The sequence below is a fragment of the Anomalospiza imberbis genome, chromosome 6 (genome assembly GCF_031753505.1).
Source record: "Anomalospiza imberbis isolate Cuckoo-Finch-1a 21T00152 chromosome 6, ASM3175350v1, whole genome shotgun sequence".
Lineage (NCBI taxonomy): Eukaryota > Metazoa > Chordata > Aves > Passeriformes > Viduidae > Anomalospiza > Anomalospiza imberbis.
Window position 1 is genome coordinate 29,680,063 of NC_089686.1, and position 25,136 is coordinate 29,705,198.

The 25,136-nt window shown below is 35.9% G+C and overlaps 1 protein-coding gene across 4 annotated transcripts in view; it reads right to left on the reverse strand.

Moving 5' to 3' along the window:
* DPH6 (diphthamine biosynthesis 6) overlaps window positions 1-25,136 on the reverse strand; it is a 201,321-nt gene that overhangs the window by 38,828 nt on the left and 137,357 nt on the right. For all 4 annotated transcript variants that reach the window (XR_010999964.1, XM_068193022.1, XM_068193023.1 and 1 more), the window contains one exon: window positions 2,455-2,860. Coding sequence is in view for 3 of the 4 variants with exons in the window: in XM_068193022.1 (XP_068049123.1) it covers window positions 2,455-2,860 (406 nt within the window). In the remaining variant the exon portion in view is untranslated. The remainder of the gene's footprint in view (window positions 1-2,454; window positions 2,861-25,136) is intronic.

The window sequence follows — 25,136 nt, forward strand, 5'->3', positions numbered from 1 at the left end:
GTACACTTGAATATCTTCTGTGTCTTAACAATATATTAATAATTGGACTTCTGATTTTAAGCCAGAAAAAGTGTATATGTGAGTGTATATATATATAGTCTTCTATCAGATAGAAATTATCAGCAAGACACACTTCAGCAACAACCACTTTAATCTGAGGAATTATTTTTGAATATATATCACACTTTTTCTTCCATTGCATAAACTTTCTAGAAATTTTTCCTAAGAAGAAAAATTTTATTTTTAAATTCTTCATCAGTGAATTAGTGTTCCTTGTAAATTTAATGTATTCTATATATTCTACAGATTTGCAAGCATTTATTTCTTACCAGTGGGGATAATGATAAAATTGGTATAATGACAGGAATTATTTTGACAGTGCAGAGATCTGAACACAACAAGAATGAATATATGACAATCATACAAATCTTTCAATGTCTATGCTATTTGTAGTATAAAATGAATGGAACTGAATCAAATTTTTATGCTCACAATTAATACATTATATTGAAAAATATATTTTATAAAGCAAATGAAATTTGTTTGGAAGTAATTATTCTATGGTCTGAGAAATATCAGAAAGAAAGCAGGCGAAACAGTAATGTTAATCCCATGCCAGAAACATGTTTTATCAGGTTTCCTTTTAGCTCTTAAACAAGATGTAGTAAAAACAACAACATTCTGTCAGACTATATGTTCATTCCTTGCTTCCTGGATTAAATATGCTTATTCTATGCCACATTTTTATAGCTTTCAATTCCTGTACTTTAAATCTATTAAACAATGTCAAGTTGAATTTTCTTCAAAAAGTGCTGCAGGTTAAGAAAAAAAAAATAGGACAGTAGAATATTTGAGGGCTAACATTTATGTCAGCTAATTAATATGGATCAGTTGTGGTCTGCAAGGATTTTTAAAGTGCATGCATGTTTGAGATAAATATAGACTAAGGATCTGATTTTGTTTCTTCTCAAATTGATAACAAAGTTCTTACTGATTTCAATACAAGTATGGTCTACCAGTTTTGTAGGTTTGACAGATAAAATAATCTTTTCTGCTCTTGCAAAATGTTAGTTGTCCCAAATAGAGCATAGTCCAAAATGCAGATCTACAACATAAGATATAAATTGCAGTTTTAATATTACATTTATTGCTCTGTGTTCTCTTTACTTGGTAAGGGAACGAGATTCTAAAAAAAATAAACATTGGAAGAAAAGCCATCAAATTTGTTTGGATAGCAAGTTCTATTTAAATAAGTTAGTTAGAAATCAGCCCATGTTCAAAACCAGACACCCTCTATTCCAGAGGATACAACACCATGTCCTTATTTTAAAACACTAATATTTCATTATTTATTCTCAAAAGAGTTCCCACTACAAGACAGAAATCGGTTATTTGAACATGGTTCTACTCTGTGACAAAAAGAGGCTACCAAATGCACAGCTGTTCAAACACTTTGAAGCAAAATATTCATTCTCTCTACACTGATCTAAGGTGGATGGATTTCTCTTTCATGGAATCACAGTATAACTCAGATTATAGCAAAATCATATAATCCAACCTCTTATTCAAAATCAGATGTGACACTAGAACTAAAGTAATCCAGGACTTTATCCTGTTTAGATTTCAGGAAGTCCAAGAACAGAGCCTTTCAATATGAGGAACATATCTGGTAGCCAGAAAAAGAAAAAAATCTATTTTAATTGTAGAACTGTAGAATTATTTGAGTTGGAAAAGGCTTCCAAGATCATTGAGTCCAGCTATAAATCTAACACTGCCAGGTCTACCACTAAGCCATGTCCCTAAGCATCAAGTCTACTACACATCTTTCAAATACCGCTGGGGTGGTAACTCCACCACTTCCCTGGGCAGCCTGTTCCAATGCTTGATAATCCTTCTGGTGAAAAATATATTCCTAATATTCAAAACTCAGCCTCCCTTAGTGCATCTTGAGTCTCTTTCCTCTTGTTTTGTCACTTGTTAGTTGGTGCAAGAGTTCAACCCCCACCTGGCTACCAGCTCCTTTCAGGCAGTTGTAGAGACTGGCAGGGTCTCTTCTGAGCCTCTTTTTCTCCAGGCTAAAACCCCCCAGTTCCCTCAGCCTGCCCTTATATAACTTACTCTCTAGACCCTTCACCAGCTCTGTTGTCCTTCTCCAGCACTTCAGTGACATGCTCCAGCACTTCAATATCTCATTTGCAGTGAGGGCCCCAAAACTGAACACAGGACTTGAGATGTGGCCTCACCAGTGGGGAGTATAGGTAGACAATCACTGCCCTCTTCCTGTTGGCCACACTAATGCTGATACAGGCCAGGATGCCATTGGCCTTCTTGGCCACCTATCCTTAAAGCACTCCTCTAAAATTTTTTCTTTTCCAATGAAATCTGATGTAGAAGTAAACAAGAACTACCTTATGTTTAGTATTACGCCTGGTTCCTGTCATGGTTAAGTCTTACCTTTTTGTAGTGTTTCAGCATCAAAGACATGCTCCTTGAAGAAAGCTCTGAAGGACAAAGGACTGGCACTGCAGTCTTCTGAAAGTTTCTCGACAGCTTGTTTAAACATAGCAACTAAGTCATGAAGAGGTCCATCTAAATCAAGGTGAGAAGTAAATGATGAAACCAAGCTCAGGCGTATCGAGATTGATGCACAAGATGCAGAAGTAGACTCCACAGATTCACACTCAATTTGGAAGCCCTCTGACAACATCTTCATTGCAAAATGTTTTCTTTGGAGTGGATCATCAACTACTGCAACAACATGCCATTCAATGGCAGCATCTCTGGGTAGGTGAGATATTACAACCACAGCAAGCAACCCACATACTGCAGTTTCACCATGATACATCTCTGAATCTTCACCCTAAAAGATAAACAAAATATTGTCCATATTACAGAGTTGTAAAAATACATGTTGCTCACATTCAGTTAAAATATTAAAAAAGTACAGTTGTTTCATGGAAACTGCTTTTTCCCTCAACTTTCCTTATTGAAAAGTCATCTTGAGCAATTATGAATTTATCTGACAGTATGTCCTAATTTTTGCAATCTCAAACCATTACTATGCCTGTACCACTAAAAAAAAAAGCTGATCATAATTTATTTTTCACTCATTCTGCAGCCAAGAGAAGTCTTTTTGCATATGGTGATTTTTGTTTGTACCAAAGGTTTTTGAAGAATAAAAAAATGGTAGGAACTACCAAAAGTAAAGAAGTCAATCAGTAAATTACATAAGTTTTGTTTTAAAAGTTGGAGTATGAAAATATTCAGTTCAGATACAGTAAAAATATAGTTCAGATAGTTCTAAACAGCTCAATTACCCTGTCCAAACCCTCTCAGAAGATAGAATGTGATTTTTTAAATAGCAGAGCTCACTGAGAACATATATTTAAATTGTTTTCACATCAACCAGAATGTCTAATTAGCTAACTTGGTCAGCTACATCTGAGTAACTAAGTTCCTTTTCTTCTGATGGTTTTAAATAGCTTTCAAATAGCTCAGCAGCTGAAATTTTTTAGACCAGTGGATTAGTTTTTTCCTTACTTTTCCTGCAATTTTTATGAGGAGACAGTATATTAACAATTTTTAATATTAGTGACTTATACCATCTTCTGTACACAGAATATAACTTTTTTTATATGCCAGTTTGCTTTTTGCTTACATTCCAGTATATACTGTTAATATTGTCCATTGCCTGACCTCTGAAAGGAAAATATAATAACAAGGCAAACCTGTCATTTTGTTGAAGTCGATAAGGCCATATAACTCGCAGTACCTTCAGTTCACAAGCTCAATTTTCAACCACTTGCTCTCAACTTTGAGTGGAAGAAATAATGACACATTACAAGCACTTTATTTCAAAATTCACTCACAAAATTATTGACAAGAATTTTGCACAGAATGTCTTTGATTCTTGACCCCTGTGAGCTGCTTACATGAAAAATGTACTTCCTTCTATATTAATGATAGTGGAGTGCAATTCTATGCCAAACATGTAGCAATTGCTTTAGCATTTCTGGTTTTGATATGGTAACAGAAATGGGGACAATTTGTCTCAAATTGCAATCACTTCAGTCATAATAAAATCTCATGGAGTACTGTTTGCTTTCAGTACTTTCATTAGGCTGGCCAGGGCTGTTATTAAGGTAGCTACACATAAATGTTATATTAGCACTTAACAGGAACACAGTATTCTCCTCTAGGAGATGAATTCTAACCTTGTCAATATAATTCTGCTCTGAGTACTGTAAAACAGTTTGAAAAGATGAAATACTGGAGCTTTGCACTGAGAAAAAAAAAAAAAAGTCATGCTCATTCAGGCTTAAAGGCCATTTTGTTGGCCCAAGGTGCTGAGGTACTGGTTAGAAAAAAACAGTCTAAAGAAGCTCTCTCAGGTCACATCAAGCACTAAGACAAACTTTTCTACTTCCCCGTACTTGTCTTAGGTTGTTAAATCAATTACTCGCTATTTCTGCTTGCCTTCAGCTGTCATTTAGAATATGAAGAACTACATGGAAATTAAGGCCAGGAGAAAATACATTTCCAAATTTAACAAATGAGAATCATTCTGTGTGAAAGACTACTCATGGTGTACCTGTATGGTACCATAACACTCATAACCTTTAACTTTAGAGTTTGCACAAAGCACAAATAATTAGAGTTAGCGGGGACTAATAATCTTTCATCAGTGGCTACAGAATCATATAGAAATACTTCTATCAGTGACCACTTCTGACTTATTTTCAAGAAATCACTGACATTTGTGTTATACTTGGATGCTGCATTTATGATTTACCTTTCAGAAATTTACAATTTTCTTAAAGAACTGAAGAGCTTTATAATAGCCTATCTAGTAAATGAGGATGAATACATAAAATCTGCTAAGAAATTATATGATGCTAAAACAGTATAAGTAAGTATTAAGAGTGAAAATAAGGATGAATTATTTTATTGGCTAAATTGTTTTTACAATTGATTCTGCACTCTCATCAATGAGATTCATCACTTCTGGCAGACAGCTGTGGTGCTTTGAATAAAAACCTGTTTTTAGAGTTCTTGCCCAAGGATACTTGCTAGACTGTTCCATAGAGGAGCACAGGTTTTGGTCTAGTCTTTGTTCTACAGCTTCAGAGTCCCGATCAAAAAAAAATTAGGTAGAAGAGAGTATAGCTTGAGTTATAATTTTTGAGAAAAAACTATCAAATACTTATTGGGAAGCTCTAAAATTCTTGATGAAAGACAAGAAATCTGTTGGGGCAAATGCTGTTGAAAGCAGTGATTCCTTAAAAGTATGCATTACTTGAATTTTACAAATCTTTATGAATGTCATTAATCTGTAGGTGTAGTTGTCATCTAAAGATATTTGTCCTTTAACCCCTTTTTTCTAGCTATCAGTTTTCAAATGATTTTCATTGCATGGGAAAAGCGTGTTGAAATTTCTAATTTCCACTTGTTAGCCTTTCCATTGGATTTGATCCTTTCAAGGAACATATACTACAAGGTAGCTCTGCACTAAGAGAAGTTTGAATGTCACAGGGGAAAATAAGGAGATCTAAAGGCTGACTGCTGAGATTATATGGAGAAAGATGCTAATTATGTGCTATACTTTTACATGGTCTGATTTAAAGAGGGCTGGAGAAGGACAGCAAGTAACATCTGTTCCGCATGCAGGAGACACGCTCTAAAAATAAATGGTTCTACAAAAATGACTTTTTTCAGGAATGGATGTAAACTGGATCCTCTCAGAGACCACACTGTGACAGAACTCCAATTCTATCACGCTAGGAAATGGTAGATCCCAAAACTTTGGACAACGATTTGGTAATACAAGTGATTTAACTCCAACTGAATCTCACATTAGACTGTCCTCAAAACATGTTTCATAATGTCTTCCCTTTGCCAACAGGATCCCTTGCTACTTAATTTATCAAAGATGCAAAAGATTGAGATCCAGAAAATTTTAAAAAGGAAGCCAAGAGGCAGATTTTTCTAAATACATGCATTGTATCTATATCATTCCATATATGCATTGTATCTATATCATGTCATATCCAGAGAAGGACTACAAACATTTTTTAAACACACTGCTTTACAAAAACCCCATAACTCAACAAAAGACTTTTCCCACCTTGAGGAAAATACTGATATTCTTCTAGCAATACAATGCATGTTTCAATAACTCACAGGAAAACCAAAGGTACAGAGTACATTTAAGGACGACTGAGAAAGTGACTCTCTTTACTTCTACTGTAAAAACTGAGAAAACTGCCATGCTAAGCTAAGTGACATCTTGGAAAGTCTTCATGGACTGGTTAATACAGAATCACAGAAGCTGACAGCGGTTAAGAAAACAAGTAAAGAAAGAAGACAAAGTAGGTAATTTTATGCCACTGTAAAAATTCACAATTCACCAACATCTTGAGTGAGATAAACAACTCTGGATCTCTCAACTGAAAAAGGGAATACTAGATCCAAAATATATTCAGAGGAGGACAAGCATGATCAAAAGCTCTGGAGGGTCCGATTGGAAATGTTCTGCAGCCTTCTTAATGAGAAGACAGAGGCTTATGAAGTCATACATGACATAAAGAGTGGATAGGGATAAGAACTGATTTTGCACACTTGTCTTTCTGTGCTAAGAGCTATGGACCATCAAATGACATTAGTAAGAGCATGGTTTCAAAATGAACGATGGTGGGTGACACCTACAACTCCTTGATCGAGAATGCCCTGGTTGCAAGAACTTTACAGGGATTCAAGGGGAGCCTGAATGAGTTTTTAGAACATAGATTCAGTGAGCATTATAAAAGAGACATAATGAAATTCCTAGATTATTTTTAATTTATATGTTACTAATTTATATAAGGATTATGATTTATATAACAAAATTTATTTGATCAACTTAAATATGAATTAAAATAGTTTGAGGTTAGGAGACTTAGATTTATGCTTTTACTGGTTTTACTATTCATTTCTGCTTAGGGCTTGTCGTGGTTTGACATGGAAGTGAATTCTTTCAGGAAGTTGGGTCAAACCAATCAGTGGTCAAGTTTGGATATTGGCACCCAAAGTGGCCACTGAAGGTGTGGATACGCCTCTGAGAACACAGGGGGTTAAAAGCAAGAACTGCCAAGAGCTCGCTCTCTTTGGTTCCGGTCAGAGTGCTGTGCAGATCTCCCCTGCCCAGCCATGGGGCTGGGTGGGGGAGGGGAAGCCATGCGGCCTGGTCGAGGTGAGCCAAGGGGTAGAAGGACTGGAACCGAGCCAGCTCCTGTGGACGGAAGGGTGGAGAGAAGCGGAGATGCCTTTGTCGTCCCCCACACAGAGGGAGGAGACAGAGAGTCCGGACGGCACCTGTAACTTTGCCGGCAGAGGAGAAGGATGGGGGGGAAGGTGCCCAGCCTTGGCCTTGGGAATCAGCTGCTGGGCAGAGATATGAGCCGTCCAGGGAGTCTGAACTTTTAACCCCCTGTTGGAAAGAGATGATGGAGTGGCTTGTGGTTGGACTTTTCTTGTTAGCCATAGACTGAACCAAATTCTTCTGACAGAAGCTGCACTTAGGGGGGTGCGTTGCTGAGCCAAGAGACCTGTTTCAGTGATTACCAACAGAGGAGTGGAGAGAACAGAGGAGAGTTGAAGAAGGTGTGGAGAGGCCCTCTGTCTTCGAGGAAGAAGAAGAGGAGAAGAAGACCTCTGTTCTTGGACCCTCGGCCCCAGGGGGAAATGGGGGGGACTGTAGTCCCGAGATAAGAAACTGAACTGTTGTCTCTTTTGGTCCACGGCAAAGCATCCTTAAAGGAGCCCTATGAGCAGTCTGTCCATGCTCGGTGGTGAGAGCACTGTGACATGGAAAGGAGAGTGTCACCATGGATTTTCTCCGGGTGGTTGCCATGTGTGACATGGAAACACAAGGGTGGCAATTGTGTTTCCTGGGGGGTCTGTGGCATAGGAGAGACTCCTGTCTCCCTTGAAAGACTGAGTATTTGATTATCTGAAGTGTGGCAATTTGATCAGGATCCTGGGTGCTGTCTCACTGTTGGGTTTGTTTGGAAATTAGGTGGGAGGAGGAGGGGTGTTTTGGAAGGTCTACATCCAGAATTTAGTGTCTGTAGTTTTAGAGTAGTAGTAGATTAATAAAGTTCTTTTCTTTGTTATTAAGCTTGGGCCTGCTCTGCTCTGTTCCTGATCACATCTCACAGCAATTATTTGGAAAGGTGCATTTTCATGGGGGTGCTGGCATTGCGCCAGTGTCAAACCATGACAGGCTACTGTTTGGAGTCAAAATACCAAGCAAGGTCTACACTATGATGGTTATTGTTCCATTCTTCAATAAGCATTTATGCTGATACTAGTGGTGTGTTTGGCAAAGAACTGGGATTTCTTGTACGGACTCACAGATTTTTCACTATTAGTCTCTTCCAACATTTCAATGATTCTAAAGGGATTTTATGTTAATCTGTGATATTCCAGACTGATTTTATAGATGAATTGTGAACACCAAGTCAAGTATATGATTGCAGGTAACAGCTTTGAGAGCCTAAGCTTCTTCAGCAGAGGTACTGGCACCAGAATATTGGTCTGGAAGAAGTGGGAGTTCAATATGGTTACTCCTTCTGAGGAAAAAAGGTTCCTCTTCTCCTTTTTCCAAAAGGAGAATCATATACAGAACTGTAATGCTACTTTTAGGGGGACATTAATATCTTCATTTCTGCCTTAACTGATAGAGACAGCATGGACACCTAAAACACAACAGTCCCAGACACTGCCAAGCAGAAGGTTTGTCTACTTTTGGTACATGCCACAGGAACAAGGGTTTGGAGCTGCCTCACACTGGAGCCATCCAGACAGACTGCTCTGTGTTAACTCCTCTAAAGCAGTTCTGTGATGGATGCCCAATCCCAATCTGCAGAAGCGTACAGATGTTTGGTTAGAAATAGAAAGGGTCAAAAGGCTTGACTGAATACTTGTTGAAGGCCACATTATGACAGTTATTAAGCAACATACAATTCAGTAAAGTATCTAATAATAAGAAACAAGAATGGGAACTTCCTGGACTTTGTATTTGTGCCTAAACTGAAGTGAAAAGGCAGATTGGTAGAAACGTTCCTCAGCTAACACTTTTATCAATGTGGTTACTTCAGGAATAGCTCTTTCATATCCCAAGAAGCAAGGTGAACAGCAGGGGTTGTCAGTGGGTTCCTAAACTTGTAATTAAACCTACATAAGTGCAAAAGTGTTATCTGAACTGCTGCATGCAGAGTACTCCCCTGAGCATTGCACTTGTACAAAACATTATCACACTGGTTCACAGTACTACCAGATCCTTGCATTTTCTGTGACTCAGTTCTTAGTAAAGATTCACCCAATTTTCATTGTGCATATTCAGAGAGCCACAAAATACTCGCACACAAATGAATGCCTGAGGTATTTACAATACCGCTACAAGCCAATCCAGAATCCAATAGAAAGAGCAGAGTTAAATGAAACACACTTGGCAGTAAGGGTTGTTAGGGTTGTTTAAAAAAAAAACCAAAAAACCACAGAGTTTTGTTTTAAAGGGGCTAATCTTATGGATAGAATTATTTTTTTTTTGTAATGCAAAAAATAATCCAAGGCAGAACTCTTAAAATTACAATGAAAACAAAGGAATAATGAGTTAAACCTATCTTCAGTCCACTGTATAAGTATTTAAATATTTTGCTTAATTGAACTGAAAAACGTACACATTTTGGCCTTTAACATTCATTATATAAATTTGTTTGACTATCCTCCCTTTGTTCTTAATGAGAAATATTCTTTTTGTTGTATTAGTTAGGACTAAGGAGTATATATCTCACAGCTGAATATGGAATCAGGCTATAAGAGGCAGAGATGAATGCATAATTGCTATCTCTACAAAGAAGTGACTTGGAGAACAAAAAGAAAGATACTGTGATGTTACTTTTAGAAGCTGAGTTTATGAAAACCTTATATGGTATGCATTATTACACCATTACAGTGGCAAGATTAACATGCTTTTAAATAATACATTTAAAATTTCTTTTACACTGCCTGCATTAAACAAGAGTGCATCAAACTCTTGAGATCCAGTTTGAGCTTTGCTAGAGTCTCTTACAACAATAGGTTTATGACTTAAAAAAGTAAAGATTCCACTAGGAAAACTGCCTAAGAATAAAAATGTCAGTTCCTAAAGAAAGTAGGATAGAAGCAATTCTTTTCAACATCCTAGTTGGCCTAATAAATAGGCCATGTGCATTCCTGGTATAACATGTCTGAATTTGAATAATGAATACCACAGTGTTTTATAACAATAAAATTGTTAAGAATGTTCCTTTTGGAAAGCTTACAAAGATAAGAAAGTCAGACATTTTGTATTTGTTTCTGAAATAAAACAAATTATTTGGTGTATGTCAAAAAGATAATAACACAAAACTGGAAGACTAAAAATGAAGTCTTATAAACTGAATATTTGTCATATAATAAATACTGTAAATATGAAAAGAAACAAGTTCTTCAGAAATTCTAGTCTTCTCTATTCACTCCTCAACATGTTGGACAAAGCTGGAGGTAGTTCAGTAATCACTGTATCATGTAGAAATTATTTTGTACAATGTCAACTGGGAAACTGAGCCTGTACTTACTTTGGTGTTACTGAACCATGGAAAATTTAGAGCAAACCAAGTGGTTCTTTATTTTTTGTAGCAGCACCTGATAGCACATTTTTTGAGAGTAATTCCTTTTTTGTGTAGTCTTTAGCTATCTTTAGAAAACAGCAACATGAAAAAGGAAAAGCAAATATAGGGTAATAAATCTGAGCATAGAAATTTAGAGGTAGTACTATTTCTCAGAGTGCTTTCAATCAATTTTTGTAATTTAAATGGATTTCTAATAAATGTATTCTTTTGATATAAAGATTATAATTCTGCCTGCACACATTAGAAAAAAAAAACAACTAAATTTTCACCTTAATAATTCTGAAAAAAATCTGCATGTAGCTATAGTAATAATGTAAAATTAATAATTACATATGAAATGGTTGGCAATTAATATGCCAAGCATAACAGCTTAACTTTTCTCAGAGATGCATTTTGCAGGAGGATGAAATGACCATGTCCCAAGTTATTTTAGTGGGAGTATAGGAAATTTGAAATCTATACAATATATTGATGGCTATTATTAGGAATAGACAAGATGATGGGCTAAAATTTTATGGTAGTCAACCAAGCATGTCAGAAGAAACTACCAGAAAAATTAAGTAACAACACTCTTAGGAACCAAATCCCACAATAAATATAGAGTAAATTTGATTTATAAGTTGAGACAGCTTTCTGGTGCACAAAGGATATGTTTAAATCCTTGCAGAATCAAAATTTTCATGATGAATGGTCTCTGAATAGTGCCACTGGAAGAATAGGAAAGCATTACATAAAAAAAAAAAAAAGCAAAGCAAATATAGAACTCATGAAAATAGAGAGTTCATAAGAAACCAGTTCAATAACTTTACATGATCTATAGCTTATATTGCTCAAACAGAATAATTTAACAACTTGCTATTCTATCTTTTACCACGATTGTCAACAGAGGGCAGGAAGTGGTATAAATTTTCATCATTTCTGTGTGATAGAAAAAAGGGTTCTGTTGAAATTTAAGACATAATCTTACAAGCTCTCTTTTGATTACATTTAGTATAGCAGGATTTTATTTGCTTGTTAATTTTGTTTCTCTTTTCTATTGTTGGATCACTATGTTTTCATCCTTTTATTTCAGAAACTGAGAAGCTCTGACAAGATCAAAACAAGAGCAATCAGTATCACATTTCTATGAAGACATAATCAGCTTTGAACAAGTCTCTAGAACAAATCAACAATTGAAAGCCTGAAGAATGTACACAGAGTCTGCAATAACTAGGCTAACACCTCTGTCTTCTGGACTCAACAACCTGGAACTTTTCTTGCAAAGGAAGCTCAAATAACTTCTTGTTAGAATAAATTGAAAGAAAACCAGAAAATGTAACTGGCCTGCTGAAAGACAGACATAGGCTTCTGCATGCACAGTAATGGAGAAGCATCTCCTACTGAAAGACTGAGTCTTGCATTTTTGCATCATTGCTCAGGTAAGTATCACAATCTTGTTCTAACCCATTATCTAAAAGCAGTCTCATCAGCCCCACAGACATCAAGTTTTCAACTACTCAATGAATTTTAAACATTTCTGTCTGTCTTCAAAATAAATTTCATAATTCTATGTGACAATCATGTCATGACCATGTAAAAGAAAAATTTTACAATTTAAGTAAAAGAAAAGTAAAAGAAAGATTTTAAAATTTATAATCAGTTATGGTAAGCATGTGATAATATCAAATGGAAAATATACAATACTATTTCCCCATCATTTATAGATACTATAGATATTAGTTATAGCACTGATTATTCAGATAAAAGCATGTTCAAAGTACTGCACTGGAAGTGTCTGGGTTGAGAAACTAAGAAGCACAGACTGCAGGGGTCTAATTCTAAGGCAGAATTAGACAATAATTATTAATTTTAAAAGTGGACATGACTCTGATTTTCCCTCTTAATTACTCCCACTGATGTGTCATGCAGCAGATAGTCTTAAATTTTGTTTATTATAGCTGACTTAGGGAGTGTTTTTTTTTTTTTTTTTAATTTTTATTTTATTTAGAGAGCTGTTTACAGTTTCAACAGAACTCTGATACAAGTGTTCTGCTACAATATGAATACCTATATCTTTTTTCCCTAATTCAAAGGGGTCAAGAAAGGGTTTTTACTTTTATAAAGTCCAATCAAGTCTTTGTTTACCTTACTCTGCAGAAATAGTCATGCGTACTTACCAACCTGACAAACCTTCTTCCTACTGCATGTGAAGCGCAGCCTTTTCATTCTCACCCTGTGGCATAAAGTATTTGGAACTCCTAAGGTCTGATATATTTTAGTGTAAGTATACTCACAGAGTTCAAAATGGGAATTTCTGGGTGAAATGTAATGGTCTGTGATATACAGGTCAGAATAAACAATCTAATAGTGCCTTCTGGCTGTACAAGCCACTCAAGCTATGAAATCAGTTTTACCCAATACTTCTGCTTTCTACCAGCACTGAAGTGCCTGAACTCTAAATCCCACACTGAGAAGGCAACCATCTTACTCATTATGGCCTTTAACATCCCTTGCTGATAGTTTTAAATTTTTAAACAGCCCTACCTGTCGAGCATCCTTTTATGTGTTCTCATAGTTACAGATACAATTTTGGAAGCAAAATATCTAAACACCAAGCATAATAAAAATGAAATGGGTTAAAGCTTATTAGCAGTAGGGAGCAGATGTAGCAAAATTCTGCCAGTTCCCCTACATTTCCTCCCCAGCAGGGATTTTCTGTCAAGCTGTGAGTTAGTTCTATACACTAATCCAGGCTGCTGTTGCTGCAATTGTACCTTCCTATACCTTGCTATTGTACTAAAAATTCACTTTGATTTTTGATTTCTTCCTTCTTAATAATAATATTTAAAGCAGTTCCTGCAGAGCTAAATGCAAATTCAAGCACCACATGCTAGATGCTCAAAAGGGCATGAAAATGTAAAATTGATAAGAAAATAATTACATACTGAAAAGCTGTTTTATTTGCTTAAAAAATAGTAACTTTCTCTCAACAAACTAGAGGTTCCTGAGCTAAGACGTAACCAGTTAATGACTGAAGTTAAGATCCTTGAAATACCTCTCAAACATACATCATTCAATATATCAGTTACAATGTGGGAAAAAAAGATAAGTATTTAAGGAACAAAGTCATAAATTGATAGTAATACAAACTGAAAGCAAATGAAGTCTGCCACATGAAACATGATCACAGACTGTCACTCCGAGGGTTTTTATTCTTCATGTGTAGTGTCAAAAATAAGCACTTAGTAAAAAGAGTTGAACTGAAGTAAGGATGTTCAAGATGGAAAAATTTCAGTTGAAAATCATTGGCGAGTGTGTACCCAAATGGGACAGAAAATGAGCAAAGTTAATGGTCAAAATCTACTTTGTGGGCATTACGGATAACAGATTTTATGATAGTATTTGAATTTTGGATACTGATTGCAAAGACCTTTTCTTTGAAAGTCTGCTTCCTTCTGAACTTTGACAATGAGCTCTGAAACCAGTTTTCAAACCAAATATCAGCTTTCACCTCACATATTCTAATTACATCATCTGTTCATCTGTACATATAAGGCACTGCTAGCTATTCTTGTCAAACCTAACTAAATTTTTTAGAATTTTGTAGAATGCAAGGAAGAAAATTTTGATGCTGCAGGAGGCAGAAGAAAAACAATTTGCAAACTCTGGTGGCACTACTAAACTTCCACTAACTGTCAGGCTCTCCCTCATTGCAGTAGCCACCTTGATTATATAAGATGATATAAAGATGTGCAATCAAAAATCATTTCATAAAATCACAGAATGGCTTGAGTTGGGACCTTGAAGTTCCATACACACTGCCATGGGCAGGGACACCTTCTACTAGACCAGTTTGCTCAGCCAGGCCTTGAAGGGACCTCTAGGGATAGAGCATCCACAACTTCCATGGGGAACCTTTGCCAGTCATGGAAAAGAATTATTTAATAATATCTAATCTCAACCCACTTTTCCAATCAGAAGCCATTTCCTCTTGCCCTGTCGCTACATGCTCTTGTAAACATGCTCTTGCCCCATCTTTCCTTAAGTTTCTTTCAAGGTATTGAAAGGCTGCAACTAGGTCACCCTGAAACCCTCTATTTTCCAGGCTGAACAATCCCAATTTTCTCTGCCTTTCCTCACATGAGAGGCTCTCCATCCCTCTGATCAGTTTGGAAGTCCTGCTCTGGACTTGCTTCAACAGGTCCATGTCCTTCCTGTGCTGAGGACTCCAGAGCTGGATACAGTCCTTATGAGGGGGTCTCACCAGAGCAGAGCAGAGGAGCAGAATCATCTCCTTCAACCTGCTGGCCATACTTCTTATGATGTAGCTTAGGATATGATTGGCTTTCTGGCAAGCAATTTCATTTTGAATGTGGTGGTTTTTAGTACACAAATTTTTACTGGAAAATACATTTACATTCCATTTTCTGTATATAAATATTTTCGAGGCAAATAGTGTCTTCAACAGACTAGTCAGTTACTTTCATTTTTTAATACGGTATGACTGCAAAACAAGGTTGGTTAAATGGCATAGCATATGATTATTAGGGCTTCACATGTCTTTTATTTTAACTCAAGCCATTTACATTGACAAATAATGTCCTACATACAGTTTGGAACTTGGATTTTGCAGGACCAGTTTTCTCCCAGTTCAATGTTACGGAAGTCAAACTCAGGTGATTGCAATTCAGGCAATTTCTTAAAATCCACTAAAATGGGCTGCCCAAAAAGTTAGGAAAAAACCTCACCCCTGCTCCAGTTTTTATCATCAAGCATGAATCTATATGAGATATAATACAATATAATACTTTGGTGTCTCAACTATGTGCCCTCCTTGCTGGGTATGGGTAAAGCAGGAGAAAGTCTTGATGCTGTGCAGGCACTGTCCAGCAACAGCCAATAATGGTCTGCTATCAACACAGTATTAGCCACAAATCCAAAACACAGGACTATAGGTGCTGCTGTAAAGAAAATTAACTCCACCCCAGACAGACCCACTGTGAGAGAAAATTCACAATAACCTACAAGGTCTAAGCCAAATTTTAGTTAAATGTGTAGCCATTCCTTGCAATGAGCTATATAGAAAACAAATTTCCTCTTCTGAACATGAAGAAATGTCTCACAGATTACTACTGAAATATATAATGTGATCTTAAATCACACTCCTGAAAGCAGGTGACTCCATGAACAGAAGATTAGAGTGGAAGGTTTTCAGTAAATGGCCTTTATGTGACATGTATTAATATATATCCTTGTTAAAAGTTGTTATACTAAGTAAAAATACAAATATATATTCATGGATATACTTGTAATGTGTGTATATATATGTCTATATGCATATATTAGTATAAGAGTAGGGAGGGAGAAAAATCTGTAGACGTTCATGTCTCCTCCATGTAGCTCTGCAGAACATGCACAGAGAGACTATGAGACTATGCATTACTGAGTTTCTATCTGCAACTCCACACAAACACTCATTTGACAAATTACAAGGATCCTTTACCAAAATCACCATCTTAATTAAAAATGGTCAACAATTAGTATTTTCTTCAGCTAACAGTTACATTATCCTCTTTCAGACTTGCTTCTTTGTTTATTTATATATATTTATATATAGATAGATAGATAGATAGATAGATGCAAAAGTAACTATTTTGGTCACCTACAGAAGATGGCCAGGGTGTTTCCACAAAGGTGCTTACAAATGAGATGCAAAAAGACCTGCATAATATTAACACTGAGTAATGTCCAAGATAAAATCAAAGTTGTATTTCAAGTGTTACTACCTGTGTTTCTGGTGTTACATCCAAAGGACCGATGAGAAGTGAACAGGTATCATATCAGCTGGATGCATTTTTATTTTTCATCAATGAAGCTGAATAAAAACAGTGAGGAAGCTGAAAGTGATTACTCACTGCTAGCTGGTATTGACCAGGAAGCACTGCTCATTTTTGATATGCAAAAATTTAAAGCGGTTTCAAAATAAAATAGATCACTTTCACACTGTCTTACGTGCTTTTTTGAAAATGGAGTACCGGAAAGCATAAATAATTTTTGGGTTACTTTGGTTTTTATGAATAAGAAAATTAAAACCTATTATTAATTTTGAAGACCATGTGATATCCTTCAGAGAAGAGGAGGAAGAAGAGGAAATGAAATTATTGTTATGATCAGCACACAGAACCAGAGATGAGGGTAATCAAGTACTGAAATTTAGTAGGATCCCTTGGATCATACAATAAAATAGTAAAGAAGTATTTCCACTGGAAGAATGAAGATGTTTTACGGAGTTAATTTCTTTTTTTTTTTTCCCACTTTTGGTTTTTTAATGGTAGAAGTTCATTAACATATCTGAATAGAGACAAGATTCTTGCATAGTTTCAAAAGGAAGAGATGATATTTGAGTTCCAATTTTGACTGAAGCTTGATGAGGGAGGACAGGTATGAATTTTCCTAGTTATTTGTGGAGTTTGTCTTCAGCGATAATTTGCTGAATCTGCTTGAGGTGTTGAGTCCCAGGCACCTTCCGCTCCACAGAGCCACTTGCTTCCCCCCCCAGCCCCAGCAAGATGGGAGGGACAGCAGGAAGAGAAAACATGAGAGAACTCTTAGGCTGAGGTAAGGAGACTTTAGCAGGTGAAGATAATAAAACTAGCAATGCAAAGGCAATCCTTCACCTCCTCCTCCCACCAGCAGACTGATGCCCAGCCAGCCTCTGGGGAATAGCCATGTTGGAAGACCAAGTTCTCAAATTTTTATGGTTGAGCATGGTGTCATATGGTCTGGAATATCCTCTAGACTTCCTCTTGCCCACACCGTCTATTCACTGAGGAGCTGCCTGGGAAAAAGCCTTGAATGCCTTGAAAATGTGCAACATCAGCATGTTAGCCACAAATCTAAAACACAGCATCATAGAAGCTCTTATGAAGACCCAGGGAGACCCTGCACACCATTCAATAGCAACAGGAATGTTTTTCCAGGTCCTGCATAACCACAACAAAGAGGATATTGCCCACAGGGAAGGGCTTTCAGTATTTAAGTTTGACTAGTTTCTGAGATCTGAGTTTTCTGACTTTTACAGGGCTTACATTGACGAGAAAAATTAAAATATCCTCCCTGGAAGAGACCAAGATCTAGAGTAGCTACTTAGTATTGAATATCAAACTACTTGTTGGAAGCAGTAAATTGGAAGGGATGTTTGTGGTCTGAAACAGATTAACCTGCTACAGTTTCAGGAAGGATGAGTAGTTAACAAGACTGTTTATGTAGGTTGAGATGGTAATATGGCTCTTCTTTCAGTCCGGATCAACAGGATTACCTCATTCAAAGGAGAATAAAAAATCTTTGAAGGTGATGAAATCCTGAAATTCTATCCTTTATTGTAGGAATTTAAAGGGTCCTACATGTAATTTGGACTACAGTTTCCTGAGTGAAAGTTGGACCTTGATCACTTTTCAGCCAAAATGACATTCGTCCCTTTATAATGAGGCAGTGACAACAGGTACTTGCTTCATTACTCTGTTAATGGCTTTCACACTCATCACACATCAGATTTTTGACCAGAGGTTGTGGCCTAAGCAAACAGTGGATGCCTATGTACAGTCTTGCACTTTTAGCACAGAAGTGATAGGCTCAAAACAGAATTAATGTTTTCAGCAAAGGAGATGAAGAATCACTCAAAGTTATAAACTTATATGGGAATTGATTCGGGGGAAGATCAGTCAGCCTGCATGAACCAGGCTGTTTACCACCCTGAATAACCTGACATGCATTCCTTCACTCTGTCTACCTGAAAAATAACATTCAAATGTATGGATATATTACCTGTAAATGGCAAATAAGCTAGTGTAAATCAGTTCCTGGAAATCACAGAGTTATGCTGACTTATACCAGTTGAGGATTTGATGGTATCTGTAGATATCTCCACAAACGATCACAGAAAAAATGCTCTCCCTTCTTATTTTCTATTGTTCATATTTTTTATATTCTACAAGTTAAATTAATGCGTACTCCTTAGACTATTATGCAATCATATGGTTTTTATACACATATATTCCATTTCTAAAAATGGCTTTAGTTAAAGTAATGTTCTTTTAGTTGACTAAACTAATTTTTAAACATTTTTAAGGCTCTGCTAATGTTACCAATGGAGTATTATAATCTTTTAAGAAAAAGTTCAAGTAGCAAACCTTTCATCTCCCATTGTTTCCCAGTGTCAAATGGCAGACTATTTCCAAGGACCTCTGGTTTTCCACTATCTGCATTTGATCTGTGTAAAACATTCTCATTACAGTTGCTTCAAATGAATAGAAAAGCTTTGCCTAATCTGAACACAGAGGAAATGAAATGCACTAGGCACGAGATGAAAGACACACTAGCATGGTGCAATTTAATACACAGTGTGCTCTGAACGTGGGCCATAAAAAAAGCCTGGGTTTATATATCAAATTGTGGAAAATTCAAAATAGCATCTAGTCGCAAAATAGATGTTATGAACCTGATGGGACAAAAAAGGGGAAACAGAAGCATGCGTATTCTTCCTATGGAATTTTTGATAGGCATAGGCACTGGGTGTCAGCAACGGTTTTCAAAAATATTTCTTTTTCTTTGAGTGATATTACAAATCACATTAGTTAACCTATGTAAGATTTTACTGCAATGTAAATGTAGCAGTGTTCTAATCTGCCATTTTATCTTTATAATACTTGTTTACTTCTACTACTCATATTTTGAGTATTTTGTTTAAGAAACTGGTAAAAGGAGACCAATTAAGTTAATATTACCTATAATATTATCTATAGTTCACTGAATTTACAACAGTTTTTGGAAATCTAACAATTGCATTAAATAAAGATATTAACCAATATATATAATAAATTATACAAAAAAAATGTACCTGAATATTACTGGCTTAGAAACATCTGTTCAGAATGGTGAAAAATATGTATCTTCTCACAGAAATCTGGGAAGGTTTTTTAATATTCCATTTTAAGCTTGATAGTCATTTTCTCTATAGGTAAAAGAGGATCTTAAACCTTTATTCAATCCTTTGCAGCAAGAAAAAAACTTCAACTTCCACTATTTGTGCATAAGCTACTTCTGTGGTACTTAGGATAAAGTGTTAGAGAATGCATGAATTTTATTTAAATTCATGACAGTCTGTATACTTCAAATAGCACAGGAATGTCTGAACAATGCACAGACTGCTGTTACAGATGCATGATGCCATTCTAAATGACTGCCATGAAAACACACTAATTACTCCAGGAAATAACTGCATGTAGCTAGACAGATTCTTGTTCATGATTTAACTTGTTTATAACTTGGGACCTATGCATAATTTGTAAGGCAAAGTGGAAAGACACAGGAAAGCACCAATGATATTTACAGGAGTGTCAAAGAAGGTACAATGCAGGGGTTCCCTGGAAGGGGCCCAGTGCCCTAGATGACTGCTCTTAGATATCTTTAAAAAATCCTAGTTTGGGTGTACTTACATATTTTGAAATATAAACAGTTTTAAATCTGGTTTTAATTTAGATTTTAAAATTTGGCATCAAGCTACCAAGTGCTGAAATAAGTGTGGAATCCATTCACAATATATATCAGATAAAACACTGTGAATCTTTTTTCCATCACTTCTGCATTACACACTATTAAGATACACATTGTCAACAATCTGACTGGCATTCCTGACAGAATGAAAGTCAACTGCAACACTCTTTGCTGGATTTGAAACAATCATGGGATCACAGCCACTCATCCTGAATTCTCACAATAAAAAAAAAAGAAAGCTTCTGTCAGAAAAAGATGGGCTGGTGAACTTTTAAAGTTTGCAGAATGTTTGCTCTGATAATTACTGGTGGGAGGGTACCAGACAGCTAATGTTCAAATGGAAGTGGTGTTATAAAAGTGAAAAGATATATTTTTCTTATGTCACGGGAAGTATTTCACCAAGTAGATTTTTCATTACTGAGAATGGAAAATACATTGGCAGCTGCATATTATGATAACTAGAGGGGAACTGATCTATAATATCAGATTTTAAGAAAAAAATATAATGACCTTAGTGCTATTAAAACATCTTGCTATTACATTAAATATTATCTTTCTATGCAACTCAGTCTTTTAATCTTAAAAAATCAGTCTTCTAATCTTAAAAAACATATATCGTTTTCACTGTCTCAAAATCTCCCTTTACCAGTGTTTTGGGTTCACTTACAAACACAACCAATTCTAAACTTTCTGTTGATAACAAAACATTGTGTACTAAATACACTAAAGTACTTCCCTATCATTTTTTCTTTTTATAACAAAGAAATCAAAGATAACTTTTCAGAGAGTTCTGGAAAATCTCTCTCCAAGTTTTGTATATATTTCATCCAACCAAAATAACTGAAACTAATCTATAGCATTCAGACATTTTATAAACAAATTAATTTCAAAAGCAGCAAATGGCCTCAAAATTTTTCAGCTAGGAAGTTAATTTGCTCTTATCTCACAGAAAGAATTAATTCACAGTACTTTTCCATGGAATATACAACTGAATAACAACAGTCTAAATGAGTATTTATTACACAGTTTTTCAGAATTTATATATTTTATTAATCTAGTCATACCATGTCTTGCCAGGGATTAGTGAGATGTAAAAAAAAAGAAAACACAGCAGTTAAGCAAGCTTGAATGCCTGAAATTGTGAGACAGCACAGCATGTTTCTTCTTTGTATTGGTGAAGATAACAAAAGGAAGCAAAAAAACAAGCATTCAGAGGTAGAAAGAAAATGTAATTATGATCTTGCCATCTCAGTTAGCCTAGGGAAATCTGTTGTATAGGCAGAAGTACAATGCACCACTTGAAACAGTCAAACAAAATACTACAGGGATGTCTCTGCACGGAAAGCCCATGGCTAGGGGAAGGTGAAGTTAGGGTGTAGACTCAGCTCCCATCTAGATATATTAGGAGTACTGTGTAAATGGTACAACTCAAGCCCTACTGAATAAAGTGCATTCACAAAGTAAATTAATAAAATTTTGCAGGCACAGTCACTGTTATATCATTATACAATAATTATTTGGAATATTTCCATCTATCAATAATGCCATCTGTCCCACCCAATACAAATGGACTACAACCCATCTGGCTTACTTTTTTCTATTGATTACTCTACTGAATGAGTTAGCAAAACCGCTTATAAAATCATCATATTACATGACACTGTCATTAAAAGATGTGAAGTAAAGAAAAACACAAGATGAGACTTAATTGGAAAACTGTCAGTCCTTCTTCCAGAAAGTTTTAGCAGTGGTATAAGCTTCTTTCTTTTTTTTTTTTTTTTTTTTTTTTTTTTGGGCAACTTAAAAAAAGCACCAAGAAGACACAAAGCCCAAAAGCCCAAAAAACTCCTAAATGCTAACTACTGGATTAGTCCGAAATTGTTCTAGCACACAACTGCTACTAGGTATGCTAGAGAAGGTCCCTCAATTTATCTCCTAAATAGTCAGAATGTCCCTAAGTATGCCTGGCAATCACAAAGAAACTGTGGAAGGAATGTAACTTAAAAATAGGGTGGAAGAGAGCTGATGATGGCTGGCACTTGTATTTGCTAATTCCAATAAGTCTTCCTAGGTTTTGGGTTTGATTGTTTGTTTGCGTAATTGTCTTTATGCTGTTTTTGCAGCCTCTGTTTTTTTTTTTTTCTTTTGAGTTTAACCACTGCTTCCCTTAATTATATTTTAATCTCTCCAGCAACAAAAATACAGTTTTATGCACCTACAGAATTAAATGCTAACTTCAGCTCCTTCACTCTAGATCTCAATTTTTACAATACCTTTTAAGTTTTAACAAAGGAAATCCCTTTTGTGTACATTCAAAATGTCAGTCCAAAGATCCTTAGCCCAGTGATTTAGGTGATGCTCTTCTGAGTGAACCCTTGGTGGGACTGCTTTCTTATCCTTCCCTCCCCACTATTTTTTTCCTTTCTACTACCTTACATCCCTGCACCAGATTTCTGTTTCCTCTGTCACCCTGAATGGCTTTTCCAATGATGCTGCGACCCAAAGGGACACATGAAGGAAGAACACAGAGGAACAGGGGCTGGATTCCAGCTCTAAGGACACAACCTTTGATGACTGTGGGTAACTGGAGCTCAGGGAGGCTCAGGGGGTTATAGTGTAGGGTTGAAGATGCAGGAATGATGCTGGGAGCACAGATCCTGAGGTGCCGTAAGGGGTGAGGGAAATCCGGATGATGGCAGTAGAAAGGAGTTGTGTAAGAAGGAAGGAATGATGCTTGAATAAGGAAGGGACCAGAAGCTGGGTGACTGAAACCACTTAGATGTTGCTAGGGGGTCCAGCCTGCTTACTGTTACTGTTTGCTCCCTCTCTTACAGTCCCCTCCCATCCTCACTAGAACACTTCTCTGTTAATAACATATGAAATGTTTCCTCTAGAAAAAAAATAGATTATTTCTAAATACATGTTTTATAATTTATCTAAATTAAAAAAAATAAATTTATTTAAATATAATTGATCTTTTTCTTTGTAACTCAGGAAGTTCCTAAAAGACAATTGTCACTAGCAACATTACAAGAAGTCTTCTAAGTCCAGCTAACTGTGTCTGATCCTGTGGCCTTATCTCAAGTCAAGCTTTTAGCAACTGCATGTCCACATCCAGCTCTTAGAAATAAATTGTGCTATAAAAACACATCCAGAAAACAATTCTCATACTTCTCTTTATATTATGTGCTGTTAGGTCCAATTGTTTGGTGTCCTAAACAATTTATATAATCTTTTTGTGCTTTACTTACTATTGCCATCAAACATGTAGAAGGATTCAAGGGAAGTTGCTGGACAGTATTATTCATGTAGAAGATATTTACCAGGTATCACCACAAGACAGAATGCTAAATTTCTCATGCTCTAAAGAAAAACAGCTTTGGCAGTTCTGATGCATATTACTTAGTCACCATTTTCAATACAATTATCTTAATATGCCATCGCTTTGCTACTAAATACAGAATATTTAACGACCAGAAATACAGTCTACATCCCATATTTAAAACATAATTAATTCTATGTTTTATGATATATAACTTACAAAAAACGAGTTCTGAGCTGAACTGTTTTATTTCCATAAACTCCCTTTTTCATGGATGACAGAAGGAGAACATTTTCAACTGAGAAACCATTTGTTCTGATTAAGCTACTGGTTCAGGCCTTTGGCCACTGCTTAAAATAATAATAAGAATGCTTATTATTAAAGAATAATAAAATACTGCTTAAAGAATAATAAAATACTTTTGGTCTGGCTGACTTAGTTCACTTGGCGAAAACATACTATTATGTCATGTCATGGTATGCAACAGAGCTGTCTGTAGCAGCACTGGAATACCAAAACCTGAACAAAACCACATAGGTATGGAATATGCCATCAGAGTAAGGCTACCATATTCTGTCTTCCACAGAGAAAGACAGTACCTTACAGGATCTGGAAGGCTGCTCCAAAATAAAAACTGCATTACTTGTTTTCACTGATACTATGGAATAACTGAGACAGAAGTACAACTGAGGAACAATTTATAATTTTTCAATACAAAATCTCTATTTACATTAACAGGACAACTGTATTTTCAGGGCAGGGTGATTTCCCACTCTATTTCCTTGTAACAGAACTATTTGATAAGTATTTTTCTCTTTTTTGCTTTGTACATAAACCCCTACTAATCAAATAATATACATATTCTGAGGAAAAAAAATAATTCCTCTTTCTGAACCTCCTAGTGACAAAATTAAAGAAACAAGATCATGCAGCTGTTAATAACATCTCACTCCCATTTATATTTAGGTTTTTTCCAAAGTCTTTTTAGATGGTGTTGTAGCACACATTATCTAATATTTTTTTTTTCTTTCTGATAGTGTCATTACTGAATTATGATCTGATAAGGACAGCATAAGACTGATCAATATCCTACAGGATTGCCTGATTGCAGGATGTTTTTCTTGAAGATTCCTGAAACCTGTCAAGCAACTATCACTTCACAGGAGTACATGTGGGCAACAATTCAGTTTTTTAGCTATGGTTTGAACATTCAAAAAGGGACATGGAACAGATATTACTGATAGCTCAAAAGTAAGCAACTTCATCAATGTTTTTCAGGTAGCTAAAAAAAAAATTTAACAATGCGAGTTCTGCCTAGTTATCTTAGTAAGTGGAAGAAATAAAGGACTTGATAAAGACTAGCTGGTATGCATAATAACTATGGAAGACCTAAAAGACTGTATATGGAAAAGGATAAGTTTCAAAGAACTGGCAAACACCACCAATCTGTCTTCCAATCTTATATATTGCAAATCAGAAAGCAGAGAGGGTTTGTGGTCATGGTATGTTACTAATAGGGCACAAAACAAAAATGGAAATTTATTTAAATAAAACAAATTGAATTCAGATTCAATACTGGACCTGAATCTGGT